At 37.0% G+C, this 14,578-nt stretch overlaps 1 protein-coding gene across 1 annotated transcript; it reads right to left on the bottom strand.

Moving 5' to 3' along the window:
* Positions 1-820: 820 nt before the first annotated feature.
* LOC122822178 (interferon-induced very large GTPase 1-like) lies at positions 821-10,429 on the bottom strand. The gene is given in 10 exon segments (XM_044100644.1): positions 821-1,949; positions 1,951-5,811; positions 5,884-5,921; positions 7,232-7,340; positions 7,698-7,723; positions 7,972-8,535; positions 8,628-8,736; positions 9,426-9,457; positions 9,543-9,660; positions 10,392-10,429. Coding segments are annotated over 9 exon segments (5,838 nt in total). The 5' UTR covers positions 9,643-9,660; positions 10,392-10,429; the 3' UTR covers positions 821-950.
* Positions 10,430-14,578: the final 4,149 nt, after the last annotated feature.

Genomic DNA, 14,578 nt, shown 5'->3' with positions numbered 1-14,578 from the left:
TAAGACAAAATGAGACTACATTCCGCACTGCTGCTGACAAGATTTGGGTTAGAGGCAAGATGGAGTGGCATATGGGGCTACTGGGACATTCCCGGTGGGCCGCTCTGTAATGGAGGAGAGCGGCTGTGTATACAAGTTATTGCAGAACCTTTACTGTTAAATAAAGTTTTATCCTATAGCATTTGGAGCTCACAAAATGTCACATATAGTAGTGAAATTACTGTTCCACCAATTTAGACCGTAAGCCAAATAAATCAAGGTGTCCCAAAATTGGTACCTAAAACATGTAAAATTTTAAGAAAAGCTAAGATTCATTTGTCAAACAAATTAATTTGTCTTTAACCTGATAAATAAGTAATGGAAAATATAAATATATATTTTGCAATTGAACTTATTTGAAATGTTATAAATATTTTCACATTGTGAATAAAGTTGTACCAATGTTAGGCAGTTTATTTGTAACCTGTAACACATTTTAATATATTTTGGTACTCAACCATTCAGCGATTTATTAAGTGACAGAAGTGTTTTAATTTATTCTCCGACTCACAAAAAAGTATTTGCATATCAGATATTTTACAGTTGTATCATTTAGAACATGTTTCTGTTACTGTTTCTTAATGTAGATAGAGAATTCCCTTCGGTGAGCATATTCTTATTATATTTTAAAATGTTTAACAGGGTCACAATTAATTGTTTAAAAACATTTTAATTATGCATTCTATTTGCACATTGTAAACTGAGAATACATTTGACATGTTACATTCTAATAAAAAGACAGGTTATAGTGACAAATAATTCCACACAGGTCAAACTCAAGTTTGCTAGATAACTCAATCTTTACTATAGAATAAACGGAGGCAACAATAAATCAGACATTTATATTCCTAGTCATTCATTATGGTGTGTGCAATCTTGCTATCTCTACCTATAGAGTGGTTGCAGTTTCTTCACAAACTACACATTTCATTCAAACTTTCAATGGCGTCTTTCTTACTGAAGTTTTTCCATTGCTGAGGAATTTCTCCACTACCCTGAAACTTCAAATCATAGTAGTCTTCTAATTCATTTTGAAAGTGGCAGATGAACCATTTCCAGTAGGCCAGCATGGAGGCATCAGCTGTAATGCTCCAAGAAGCATACTTTTCTCCTGCAGTTGGATACTGTTTAAAAGGAACAGCCTCCTCCGAGTCAGCATCAGGGTAAAAGGCTCTGTCGCTTGCAACTAACGTGGTACAGAAATCAATGACCAGCTCAACTGTTCCTCTTACATGCCAACCTTCGACTCCAGAGGGTCGATGAAAAGGAACGCTGTGCTTCTCAGGACTGTGGTCCTTCAAAGTGTTTGTGCAAACAGCGGCACAGAATGGACACCTTTCCCAGCAGCAGTTGCACAGCTGATCAATCAGGATCTGATCAGGCTTCTGCCTACACTTATTCACTCTTTCCAGGGAGAGTTTGCTCATCTCTGTTGTGATGCTTTTCATGCCTTTCTCTATCTCTTCTTTAAGAAATTCAAAATTGTTTATGTCACTGAAGTTTTGACAACTAATGGTGTCAAGAGTCAACTTTGGCTTCAGTTTACTTGAAAATTCCTCCACCCACATTTCTATATTTCCTTTCTTGTGTTTGAATTTCTCTGTTGCCTCAAACAAAGCCTGACTGATGACTCTGGTGATGTCTTCTACATTTTTCTTAAGGATAGTCTGGGCTTTAACTTTCTGCATCGTGAACATATATTTCTTTACTTCTTCTTTGATGAAAGCCTCTACTTGAGCTCTTGGATTTCTGATGTAGGTGGTGAATCTGCTAAAGTCTTCTTTCTCTGCCAGAGATGCCAACACATGCTTCTCTAAATTCAGTCTGTTCTCACTGAATGCTGGGAAATTGGACCTCATTTCGCCAGCAATATCAACTCCAGTCTTGTTACAGACGGCTTCAGCGGCAGAGACTTTTAAGTTTTCCACAAATAATTTCTCCAAACACCACAGCCGATGAACTTCCCTTGCAGAAGCTTCTGAAAATCTTGTAGTACTCATTTTTCTTGTTGTCCAAATAAGTCAGTGCATCATTGTTGTCTCTGTAGATCTTGTGGGCGTTTAAGAGCCAACCTTCTGCCCTATCAAACACATACAGTGAAAGGTCAACTGGAAAATCCTTCTTGAATGTAAATTTCTTCCCTGATTCAAATTCTGTCACTTTTTGTTTGACATTTTTGGCAAGTTCCTGCAAGTAGGTTGACCTGTAACCTCTTGTTGTAACAGGTTTGCTCTTAATGGCCTCAAGACATTCTTTTACAACCTTTTTAACAAATGATCTGATCAGTTCCTGTTCTTCATACTGAAAAGGATTTTTTGGTTTACGTTCGTCCACATGCTGTGTTGTTGATGCCATTCCAAACCATTGTTGGAAAAACCCAAAAAAGGTTTTGCTTTGTCCACTTGTGTCTTTGTCTGCTTCTCTCTTGTTTTCCTGAGACAGTTGGCTTTCCTGATTGAGTTTTTGATACTTCTTTTGGGTTATGTAGCCGAAGTAGTTTCCAGTTTCTGACAGATTTTTGTATCTCTTACTTCTTTTTGACTCATCAATGAGTCCCCATTCTACACCAAGATCTAGAAGGACAAGTTGCTGATCCTCCTCCAAGTTTATGTTCTCGATGGGTTTTGTATCCGAGGTTAATTCCTTAACCCAGTGACTCCAAACAGTGCTGAATTGTGCTTTTAGTTCCTCTTCATCTGCTGCAATGAATTTTAACTGGTGAGCAAGCTCTTTGCTCTTCTGTAGTAGCTTGTTTTCAAACTCTGTCTTCTTCTTGTCAAGCATTTTTCTAGCATTATTTTGCTGAATTACTTCATCCAGTTTTCTTTTCACTCCTCTCACAAGTTCCTCATGAAACTCTTTGATTTTGTTCTCAAATCGGCCCCGCCATTGAACCAACATTTCTTTGTCTTTGTCATCTTCAAAGTAATCCACGATAGCTTTTGTTATTTCTTTGTATTTTTTGCTCATTTCTTTGGTAAGGTAACTCAGCTCAACTTTGTCCAGTTGGCCTTTTTCAATTCTGGGATAAAGTTGGTTTTCAATATTCAGCATCTCACTCCTCAGGGCCCAAGTCCAGTTCCCATATTGGACCTCCAGTTTTCTATAAACTGCAATTTCCTGTGTATTTTTGAAACTAAAAACAAAGTGTTCATTCATCAAAGCGTTCCACAGGTCTTGAATTTTGGTGCTGAAATGTGACAGAGTGATTCCCGTAGACTGTTTGGCTTTAGACAAGATAATGGACTTGAGTTCTTGGATGCTCTCACTATACCCTGGATTTGGAGGAGCCATTGGTGGACTTCCCTCCCACAGCTGAGCAAAGTATTTCACATCTTTTTGCACATCAAACGCGATGACATCACTGAAGCACTCAACATCACATCCTTCCTCTTTGGCAGCAAGTTGAGCCATCTTGTCCAGTTTTTCCTGCAAACGTCTTTTTCCATCCATGTTTTTCTCTGCTGCTGTAATATCTGTGACATTCTGATGGACAAACACACAACTTGGAGAAAGTTTGACTTTCTTCATCCTCATGAAAGCCTGCACAACAATTTGTAGGACATCTTGCATGTCAGCTGGATTCTCACCAAAGATGTTGATCAGTGTCATGTTTCCCAGACCAACAACAAATGTTGCAAGTTCATTGTCATGATGAAGGGTAGCATTACCTGCTAACTCAAGAGCACGCAGTCCTTCAGTGTCTACAACTAGAATGTAGTCAAACTGGTATTTATCCTTGTTTTCCTCCGACAGCTTAACCAATTGCATGTAGGCACCCTTGGTGCACCTTCCAGCACTGACTGCAAACTGCAGGCCAAACATGGCATTCAGCATCGTTGACTTTCCGCTACTTTGTACACCCAGAACTGACAGCACAAAAACTCTCGGGTCACCAAGTTTCTTGATGACTTCCTGTAAAAGATTAGAGATCCATATTAAAGGCACATGGCCTGCATCCCCATCCATCAACTCCATCGGGTGTCCGGATATCATCAGATCTGCAGCCAGCTCAGGGTATTTGGTCCAATCATGTTGTTGGTACAGCAATGGTTTCTTCAAAGATTTATGGGCTTCATAGATCTGTCCCATCTCTCTGAAGATGTGTTCCAGACCGAAGGTTGCTGATTGAAGCTTTTGTGACAACAGTTCAAGCTCCGTTTGTTTGTGTTTTAATTGAGCAGATTTGTCATGTTTATTTTTCAAGACCAAGACCTCTGACCAGGTTTCATCATAATTTTGGAGAATTGAAGAGAGATCATCTGTGGAGAGGGCATCTATAAGGATCTGAGTCCATGTCAAGAAATATTCTCTTTCTTTTGGAGGCAAACTCTGGAGGCTCTGAGTGAACAACCTCATCAGTTTACTATTAGAAACATCACACTGTTTCTCTCGTAGTTTCATTAGCTGATGACTCTTCTGGCCCTTTTCTTTTTCAATGTCTCCCTTTAGATGATGCAACTCTTTATTGATTTTGCACCAGTTGGACCAAAGTTGACCTTGGCAGGGAAGAAATTTATCTTTGATTTTGGCAACGTCCATCCTTTCAATCAATTCAATTATTTCCATTGCCGCAGATTTTCCATTCTGGCAGACTTTCTGATCTTCATCCACGTTGACCCCAGAGACTTTGGCCATAGTTTCCAGCCTGAAGGATGTGTGGGGTCCAGACAAAAGGCTTTTTATAATCTTCTTTAGTTCTTCAGAAACATCCGACTGGCTTCTTTCTTTCAGCCCTAGTTTGTATTTTTGAGGTTTCACCCGAACTGCACTACTGTCATTGTCTGCATTGAGGATGATTAGAGGCTTTGAAGACTTGTAAAGCATAGAAATGACTGCAGTACTTTCCTGGCATTTTTCCAGAGTTGGCACAAGAACAACAATGACTGATGACATTTCAGTCAGGATTTCACGCTGTTTTCCAATTGCTAGAGAATCCCCATGAAGATTACAGAAGGCAATGCAGTCAGTAAAGAAATCATTGTCTTTTCCAGCAGGGCAGTACCAGGCAATCTCTGCCACGCCATCCATCAAATAACGAGATTTGGTGCTGCCTTTACAGTTTCTGTGGAAGAATGTGTCGTGGCGGTCGTTGATCAAGGCATTCATCAATTGAGATTTGGACAAAGACATGGAGCCCAGTCGGAAAAATGAAACCATGGGAGTGTCAGCTTTGTAGATTGGCATGCTTTTCATGGTGACAGTGGTTGCGTTTTCTTTGTTTGTGCTTATTTTCCATGTTTTTGTTATTTGTCTGAATGTCCACAAAGGACACTCAATATTTGTTGAGAGAAGATCAGGAACAAGCAGTGGTAAAGCATACTGACACTGTGACAACTTTGTGATCATTTTCTGTTTAAGGAAGCTGTCTGAGCAGTGAAATACTGCCATTTGAACATCCATTGGATGCACATGATTCTCTTTTGACTGATCTATATCTACATTAGTTGCAAAAAGAGCATCTAACTCATCGTCATCTGTAACAGCACTGTCAGACACTTGACCAGCCTCTGAATTGTTCACATCAGAGCTTTCTTGCTGAACAGGGATGTATCTGGCTCTATAATCTAACATCATCAACCTCTGAAGAAAAGCACTAACTAGATCTCTCTCAAAGATCTCATTAGTCTTTTTTATAGGTGGACGTATTTGTACAAAGTCCTCTGATGACAGCATGTGTTGATGTTGGTCCTGGAGGTGAAGTCTTCTGAGTAGTTTTTCAGTTTCGTTTTGACGTTTCTTTTGGTTATCCTCGAAAGGATTGCATATAGTCTGTGAAAAGAATATATAATTATCATTGAATGTTTGAAAAAAATACAAAGCAAATCAAGACAAGATTCTAACCTTGTGTATGGGTTCATTGATATCCATCTGCAGTACACCTAAAAAAGCAAAGATTATTTCCTAAATTATTCACAAATGACCTAATATCTTAATATTTTTCTTGCAAAGGTATGTAGCATGCTGTATATATCCATCCGTCCATTGTGTACTGCTTATCTGTGATCAGGTTTCCTGCAAGACATCCTTAAGAGGCCCTTAGTTTGGGATGGAGAGTAGACTGTTTGGTAAACTCACATCCTTATCTTTCGACTCAGTTCTTTTATCAGCAAATCAAAGTGGACAGCATTCACATCACTGTGGATGCTGACTAAATCTGTCTATTAACACAGTCCTCTGTTCACTCACTACACTAAAGAGAGCGGTATGTGTTCATTCATACACAAACACATACTGTCTCGTTTTAAATACGAGACAGTAGAGGTATGATCAATCCAGATCTGGTGTTGAATCATCCTAGTCAAGATTAAGATGGATTAGAAACTCTTCCAGTGCTTGTTTTAAGTGCTAACAGTTGATGTGCACCAAATAGTTCTCAAAATGCACATGAAATCTTTCTATCCATCCATTGCCACTACCCACTAGTTTTTGCCACCCTCTAGTGGCAATTGCCACTCCATCACAGGGCAAGACAGACTCAAAGTTAATGCAACTTTTCATGCTCATAGTTAAGACAATCTTGCATGAGCAATTTAGGGTGTTCAATTGAACTAACAGTTGTGATTTGGGACTGTGATGGAAAACCTGACTACCTTGAGTAAACCCAGACATTCACAGGCAGAACACATAAACTCAAAACAGAAACTAAACCTGGGATGTTCTTGCTGCTAGCTAACAGTGCTACCAGCTGTGCCACCATGCAGCTTCCCAATGACGTTTAAAGGACAAAACAGGAGAACTTCCACCTTTGACTTTGCCTTAAAAATCTATACAAATGTGAAAATTCATGTTATGAACTCAGTGAGCACAAGGTGGTTCATAGGGTTACTTGGTATTAAGCCACCTTCAGTGATTGATCATAAGAATTGAGATGGTGTCTCTTGGACACTCGTGTGAAGAGATGGCCACAGCTGTCAACTAATGACCCTTGAGCTTGATATGGTGGCAACGAAGCTGCCAGACAGACATGGGAAAACCCAAATGAGTGGTGAAGGTGAAATCTGTAAGAGGTTCAGAGGATTTCCAACACCTGTGGGACCATTCCTTCATCTTTTGAGAGATTTAGGAAACATTGAATTTAAATGGACTATATTTAGCTTTTGTGGATGCAGCTTTCAGGAACTGTGATCTTAAGGTCATAGATTGGTGATGATGGATGGACAGATTGGTAGATGGATGGGGTAAATCTTACCTTCCTCCTTTGTTTCACAGTGAACTGTCTTGTTTTCACACTGTACTTCTCTGTTGTCATATTTTCTTTTAGATTGTTCTGCACCAACATGTTTCTCCAGTTGATCACACTAAAAACATTATGTGACATTAGCTTTTCAGTTTTAATTTGTTTTTCAAAGTTTTTTTAGTATCAAGAAAATGTCATAAACATAACTAAAAAATTCCTGGAGGCATTTTAAAAGAGCCTGCCACTTTGTATGTAAATCAGAGGTTCTGTTGTTGAGGTAGTACTTTTGTGAACCAGTGATGCTACTGCATTATCTTGAACTGAGCTGGAATAAACTATGTAGTGACATAAATTAGTTGGAAAAGTAATGCAAATACTTTTATATGTTGAAATTCATAAATTACATTTTTTAAGATGAAATTGTGAATTCAGCTAAAAATTTGATCAGGTCTTTATCCAAACATTTAGTTTGTCTTACCTTAAGTTCAGCTTCAGTCTTTTCTTCTGTAGGATGATTTAGAAAAAAAAGAGCAAATTATATTATCTTATTATTTGCCAAAGGCTATCAGCATAGATTAACATTTAAAAAACTTAAGTAATTGTTTTGTCAAATATAGTTATAGTTAAACAGATTATATGTAAAATCCGTTGCCATTACTTACTGAATGCTACTATGCATATAATAAGTTCTTGTGAAATAAGTTTAATAAAACTGTTAAATAAAATAAGTTTTAGTCACCATTAATTCATACCTGTAGTGATTTTTGCTTTATGTGGTACATCATACAGTTTCTTCTGGTCTCCATTTTTTCCAGGGGATTGTTGACAACAATAGTCTGTATCTCTTTCAGAGAGCATGACATCGATTTTTTCCAAAAGAGTTATTATCTCTTCAGCATCCACCATACTTCTTATACACGTGTGGCATCTTTTTTCAGAAAAAGTATTCATATGTTTCAGGTCCTTGAGTGCACTTTCACAGTTCTCATCAGTCTCATGGGTAATTACTGTCATGACATGAGGAATGTTCTCCTTCCCAAAGGTTTTCTGGAACCACAACATTCCTGCAGTGTACTGGCTTACATGCTGTCCATTTGGTATCAACAGGACAAAGGCATGAACAGACTGAGATAACGGGATGTCGTCATAATTTGGAAGACCAAGCATGTTAATGACAGAGATGTGGCGGCCACACAGATCGTACAGGTTGGATGAAAACTCTTCCACCTGTGTTTCCTGGTCAAGGAGAACATTATTTGGCTCAAGATCAATTGAATTTGTTTCACCAATTAACGCAAGAGTCAGACATGGCATCGCTGCAAAAAAAAGACAGAGAAATCTGTCATTACACTGCAGAGTACTTTACATCATATAACTTTTACATTATATAACTTTCATCCATTGTTACCTCTATCATCCCTTGCAGATGCTGTAGATGTAATTGCAATCTTCCTGCCTGTGTTTTTATCACAACTCTCTGATTGTTGAGTGTCCATAAGATCCTCCTCTGCATCAGACTAAAAAACAGATTTTTCACTGTATGTCCATCAACTAAAACTTTGAAAGATTTAGTTTTATAACATAAAAAGACCACCCTGCCTGTCTTCATTGTTCGTTTTTTTATTTTTGAGTAAAATTACTCTATTATGTAAAGCAGGAAAGTGAGTATTGAACGTGTAATTTATTTTTAGTAAATATATTTTCCTAACATTAAATTAACACCAAAAGTTGATAAAAACCCAAGTAAAACATTAATAAAAATTAATTTGAAAAAATGTATAAATTATGTGTTAATGAAGTGGAATGACAAATAAAAAACCTTGAAAGACAATGGAAGCAAATACTAATGAGATGAAGGTAGATTTTTCAAAGAAAACACAGACAAGGAAGTTCTGAAACGGTTTTCAGAGACAGAAAATAAATCTCTAAAATGGACTCTGTCAATAATCCAATTGATTCCAATTAAAATTTTACAGATAAAATTAGAAATAAGAGTCTAATGAAGCTTTGCTTGTGTGGATTAATTGGGTCGAGACTGACATCTGGTGTAAACGTCATGTTAGTAAATCCTTCGATTCATAGAGATGTGTTCAATACTTATTTTCATCATTATACATTGGTTTTACTGTAGTTCTGAAACTGTAATATTTATTTTTTCTTTGTTGAAGTATACTCTCTTGGAAAAAACATACAAAAGAATGCTCACCTTATTTTTAGTTGTCCTTTTTTCTACTTTGGCTGTAGGATAATGCAAAGCACTGTTTTAAATACGAGACAGTAGAGGGTAACATTTCCAAAAATATTATTTTCAGACTTAAATTACCTTCATCACACACATGATAAGAGCTCCGTCTTATGTGTGTATCATCACTTCTTGCAGATTCTCTCTCTGGTCTTTCAGCTGAGTCTTCATCAACCTCCATTCTAGCTGGTTTTCGTCTCTGAGGACACAAAAATTATGTTAATTTGAAATATATTAAAATACCTCCGATATCATTCAAAGTCTTAAGTGAAAGATTTTTTTCTACATATTGTCTTGAGAAATAACGGATTATTTCTTGTATAGGCACCTTTTGGCAAATGAAATACAAAGTCAACATTTTTACTTGAAGCCAATGTGTTAAAAGAAGGAAAAAGGGAAAAATATACAGTATGAATTTATTGCTTTATAGCTTTGTACCAGTCAGGCTACTCATGTGGGTCAGAAGTTTATGCTTGATCTGTTCATCGGGTCATTTTGCATCCACACAGAAAGAGGCTCTGCAGTGGAAAAGATGAACACATCCAACCTTCACATGAACCCCGGAGTCGTCACATTGATGCTGCAGCTTTTTTTACCATCAGTGACTAATTCTGGTAAGTTTTCCCACAAAACAATAATGTGCTTTATTGGCAGCTTTTTTAGTGTAAATTATTAAATGTAGGAAGAAAATAAATCATTTGCATTAGTTCAGGAAGGAAATTCTGTAATTAAATGTCCAATAATGTGAAAATAGGAAAGCAAAGGTTTGCTTGTTGTTTTGCCACCTAAATGCACAGAATTATTTTATTATATCAACACAATAGCAATATTTTCAACAAAATTCAACACTTTTAAGACTCAAAGTAGAAAATATCTTTATAAACCAGAAACAGTTTTTGAAAGTATTTCATGTCTGTGATACAAACTCACCTTCTGTGATGTTTTCTGACCCCACTGGAGCTTTTTATTTATTACTAGGAAAGAAGCCTGTTATTTATATTGTCTCTGCCCACTGAAACTCCTCCCTTTGTCTGTGATAGGCTGCAAACCTCTGCATGAACATAAACTGTAATTTGATCCCATCAAATGTAAAAGTGAAAGTAGCTCACTGGTACCTTGTGATTTATAAATAATTCACTGATGCTGGCTCCTCAACAGCTTAGATAACTGTACTGATAAAAATCATTTATCAGTGTCTTGTAAAACCTAAGTTCACCTTGCACTCTTGACTGATAAAATCTTTGAGTTTTAAAAGTTTTTCAGTCATTCAGAGCTGAACTGCTGTGACAGACACTGGCACTGGAAAATAATGCATTTTATTGCAGAATTATTGCAAGATGTTCAAGTCTATTAAATTACATTTAGCTAATTTTTATTTATGAGTTATCCTTTTCCTTGTGCATAATGATCTCCCTGTAGCAAGATCTGCTCTCTTTTCTCTTTCTGTTTCTCCTGTGTGTTTGTACTGATGTTAACCAGGGGTCACGCTAGAGCCAATTTTAACTGGTTTGATCATAGCTCATGTTTGGCTTATCCACAACCTGACATTCTAAGCAACATCCTAACATCTCATTCAGTAAATATTTTATTAGTTTTATTCAGAGGATTGTGGAGGATTGCATTGCATGGGCACATTTAAACCTCCTAGATCATGTTATTTTCTCAAAGCCCCTTCTAAAAGATTCCAAATATTAATTTCTGACAGTGAACTGGAATAGAATGACATTTATTTTTTTATGTATAAAAAGAACTTTACCTGAGATCTGTGTGGTGCTTTTGGCCCACTTAATGATTGAGGGAATCAATTGAGCTTTGGGAGTGAGCAAACAGGCAGGCTGATGAAATGTGAATAATTAACACAAAAAAGCTGAACTCTGCCTCAAGGAAATGACAACCCAAGAGGAAAAGACTAATATGACCTCAGAGAAATGAACCCAAAATGCACAGAACACAAGAATAAACTAAAAAATGAACACAAACAGATCAACAAGTATGACTCCATTCTAACAATAATGAACAAAGATAAATAAATTGAATATAACAACACCTAACAAACATAAATAAGAAATAGGTAAACAATCAAAACATAAATGAGGAAACGAGGAAGCTGTGCAGGAAGCCGGCAGAATTAAATTACGTCTAATTGAGCGTAATGGAGCGTAAGGGAGCAGGGACCCTCTCCTGAGTGTGATCTGCAGTGGGCCAAGGAAATACTCAAAACCATGACACATTGGTCACCAAGAAAACCATTAGTAATAAATGTAATGGTGGATTCAGATTTAAATAATTGTAAAAACTCTTCTGTTAAATGTCCTTATTTTTTTGGTAAATAAAAGATATGTGGAAAAGACAGTATGCTTTTTACTAAATGGAAAACCTTACATTTTAATATTCAGAACAACTTATATTGTTTAAAACTTATTTTACTTTTGTTTTGCTCAGTTTTCTACATTTACTTATTGCTCTTATCAAAACTCTTCCAGTTCACTTCAGGTGACGACAAAACATGATGCAGCCCCCCATGACCGATCATAGCCTGCAGAGCCCTGCAGAGCTGTATTTATAACCTGAATCATGAAAGTGAAAGTGAATTCCTGTTTCCCTGAAACCGTTACACTAAAGAGAAAATGACAGCTAAAGCCTCTATGGCAGAAAGCAAAAGTAACATTTCAAAGAATAAATCAAGTTTTCTGCTTCTGGTTTATTATGAGCTGCTTGGAAATTAAAATTCAAATTTTCCTGACCCTCCCAAGGAATATTTTTTATATTGTTTAACTGAGGGTAAAAACATTAAGATAAACAGTTTGAGATTGATAAAGTAAAAGACATATCTAATTTTTAGTTTTCATGTTGGACTGAGTGCTCAAAAAAGTCCCAGATGTCATCAAGATATATAACGACTCTCAAATGTCTTTATGCTTCAGAATAAATTTAACAAAATTGTATTTAATTGAACTGCGACAGACTGGCGACCTGTCCAGGGTGACCCTGCCTCTCGCCCGGAACGTAGCTGGAGATTGGCATCAGCAACCCTCCCAACCCCATTAGGGACAAGGGTGAACAGAAAATGGATGGATGTATTTAATTGATTAGATTTATTGAGCTGATTGCAGCTTGCATGGAAACAGTTAAAATGACCACATTCTTTACAGTTTGCCCCTGGTGGACAGATTCATATCTGCCTTTACATTTAGTTGAGAGATTCTTCAAGTTTATGTTCTCAGTTTCTCTTTGTCATGTGAAAGATCACCTTGGAAGCTCTTTTTTTATGGTCATACAATCAGAATAACCTTGAAGTTGTGACAGATTTTTGTATCTCTTACTTCTTTTTGACTCATCAATGAGTTCCCATTCAACATCAAGCTCTTAAAGAACAGCAAACTGATCTTTCTCCATGTGATGGAGACCAGGGGCTCCATCCCTAATGATTATTGATATATATTTACAGAGCAAATGCTTTTTGTTTCATTTCTTTATTTCAGTTACATTGACATTTATTTAAACATTCTTTCAGACAGAGGGATTGGCCATCCTTCCTGAACAGGGGGAATGTGGGGAAAATATCAGTTTGTTTTAATTTGAGGTTGATTGAGTCTTACCTTTTGGGTGTCTCCTCAGCAGAGTGGAGCAGCAAAGGGAGACAAATGCTCCAGGTGCTGTTAAAAAGCTCCTGGAGCATACCATTTTCAACTAAGAGGGATAATGCTCTGAAAAGTTATATTAAGTTTAATTTAATCTTTGATTGCCCTTAAGACTAGTTTATTTCTAATAATTTGCATGCATGTAAATATTTATTTGTACCATTTATTGTTTTATGTTAGGTTTGTTGTCTTGCCTCACCTCTCTGTATGCAGAGCCTCCGTCAGCCAAAGTGACACTCCAAGTTTATGATCTCGATGGGTTTTGTATCTGAGGATAATTCTATGGAGGAATTTAAAGATGCTTAAATTCATGGAATATATATATATATAAAATAAAGAAATACACAGGACTCAAATTCCTTCTGCTCATAGCCAAAAATGGGAAGAGATTTAATGCACATCCGCGGAACCAAAACGTCACATTTACATTGTTACAGGAATCCAAAATTTCTCGACTTCTGATTTTGACATCAGTTTTGTTACCAGCTCTACTGGTGTGTATTGGGAAGCTTCGACCAATGGCGTTACTGCCCTCTATTTGCTTAGCAATTCTGGCTCCGTTTTACACTAGATGTGTATTGGACTTCCTGGAATAATTTGAGACCTCTTGACCTCAACATCTGCTCCATTTTAGAGGTGCCGAATAATAAGGGAGTTGTTCTTATTTGTCCAAACAGCATCCTTTCCAAGTCATATTTGATCCAATTTGACTTTTTACACCAGGAAAAGGAGAGGATCAGATCAGACTGACATAAAAGGGGATGCCAAAAGCCTTTAGCAAAAACAGCTCTATAAATAGTATTTCCGTTCTAACAATTCCTTAATCAAATTACTCTAAAAGTTACTGAACTGTGCTTTTAGTTTGTCTTCATTGGCTGTAAGACATTTTAACTGGTGGGCTAGCTCTTTGCTCTTCTGGAGTAGATTTTTCAAACTCAGTCTTCTTCTTGTCAAGTATTTTTCTAGCATTATTTTGCTGCTTTACTTCATCCAGTTTTCTTTTCACCCCTCTCACAAGTTCTTATGAAACTCATTGATTGTGTTCTCAAATTGTCTTCAGTAGATAAACGCCTATTGATTTACATGTGAGTGTGACTGAGTGAATGTCGCTCTACTGTAAAGAGCTTTGAGAAAAACATCAAATAAGTTCAGATTATTTATTTATTTCAGGTTTAGTTGGCTCTAGTGGCTTTTATCTGAAAGTAGTTCAACATGAACGAGGGGGAAGACATGCTACAAATCTCACCAGGCAGGGAATCGAACCTGTGATTACCACCACAAGGACTAAGGCCTCCATACATGGGTCATGCTTTGCCTCTTTGCCACCACAGAACCCCAGACCATTTCTCTTAATGGATTGATAAGCTGGGAAAACACCAAAGAGAAAAAATAAAACTTCCAAATACTCATGCATATAGTATAACCAAAACATGAGTAGAATTTTGCAGCTACACATTGTTTTGTTTATTAAAATAA

This window comes from Gambusia affinis, linkage group LG19, assembly GCF_019740435.1.
Source record: "Gambusia affinis linkage group LG19, SWU_Gaff_1.0, whole genome shotgun sequence".
Lineage (NCBI taxonomy): Eukaryota > Metazoa > Chordata > Actinopteri > Cyprinodontiformes > Poeciliidae > Gambusia > Gambusia affinis.
This window is presented reverse-complemented; position numbering and strand designations above follow the sequence as displayed.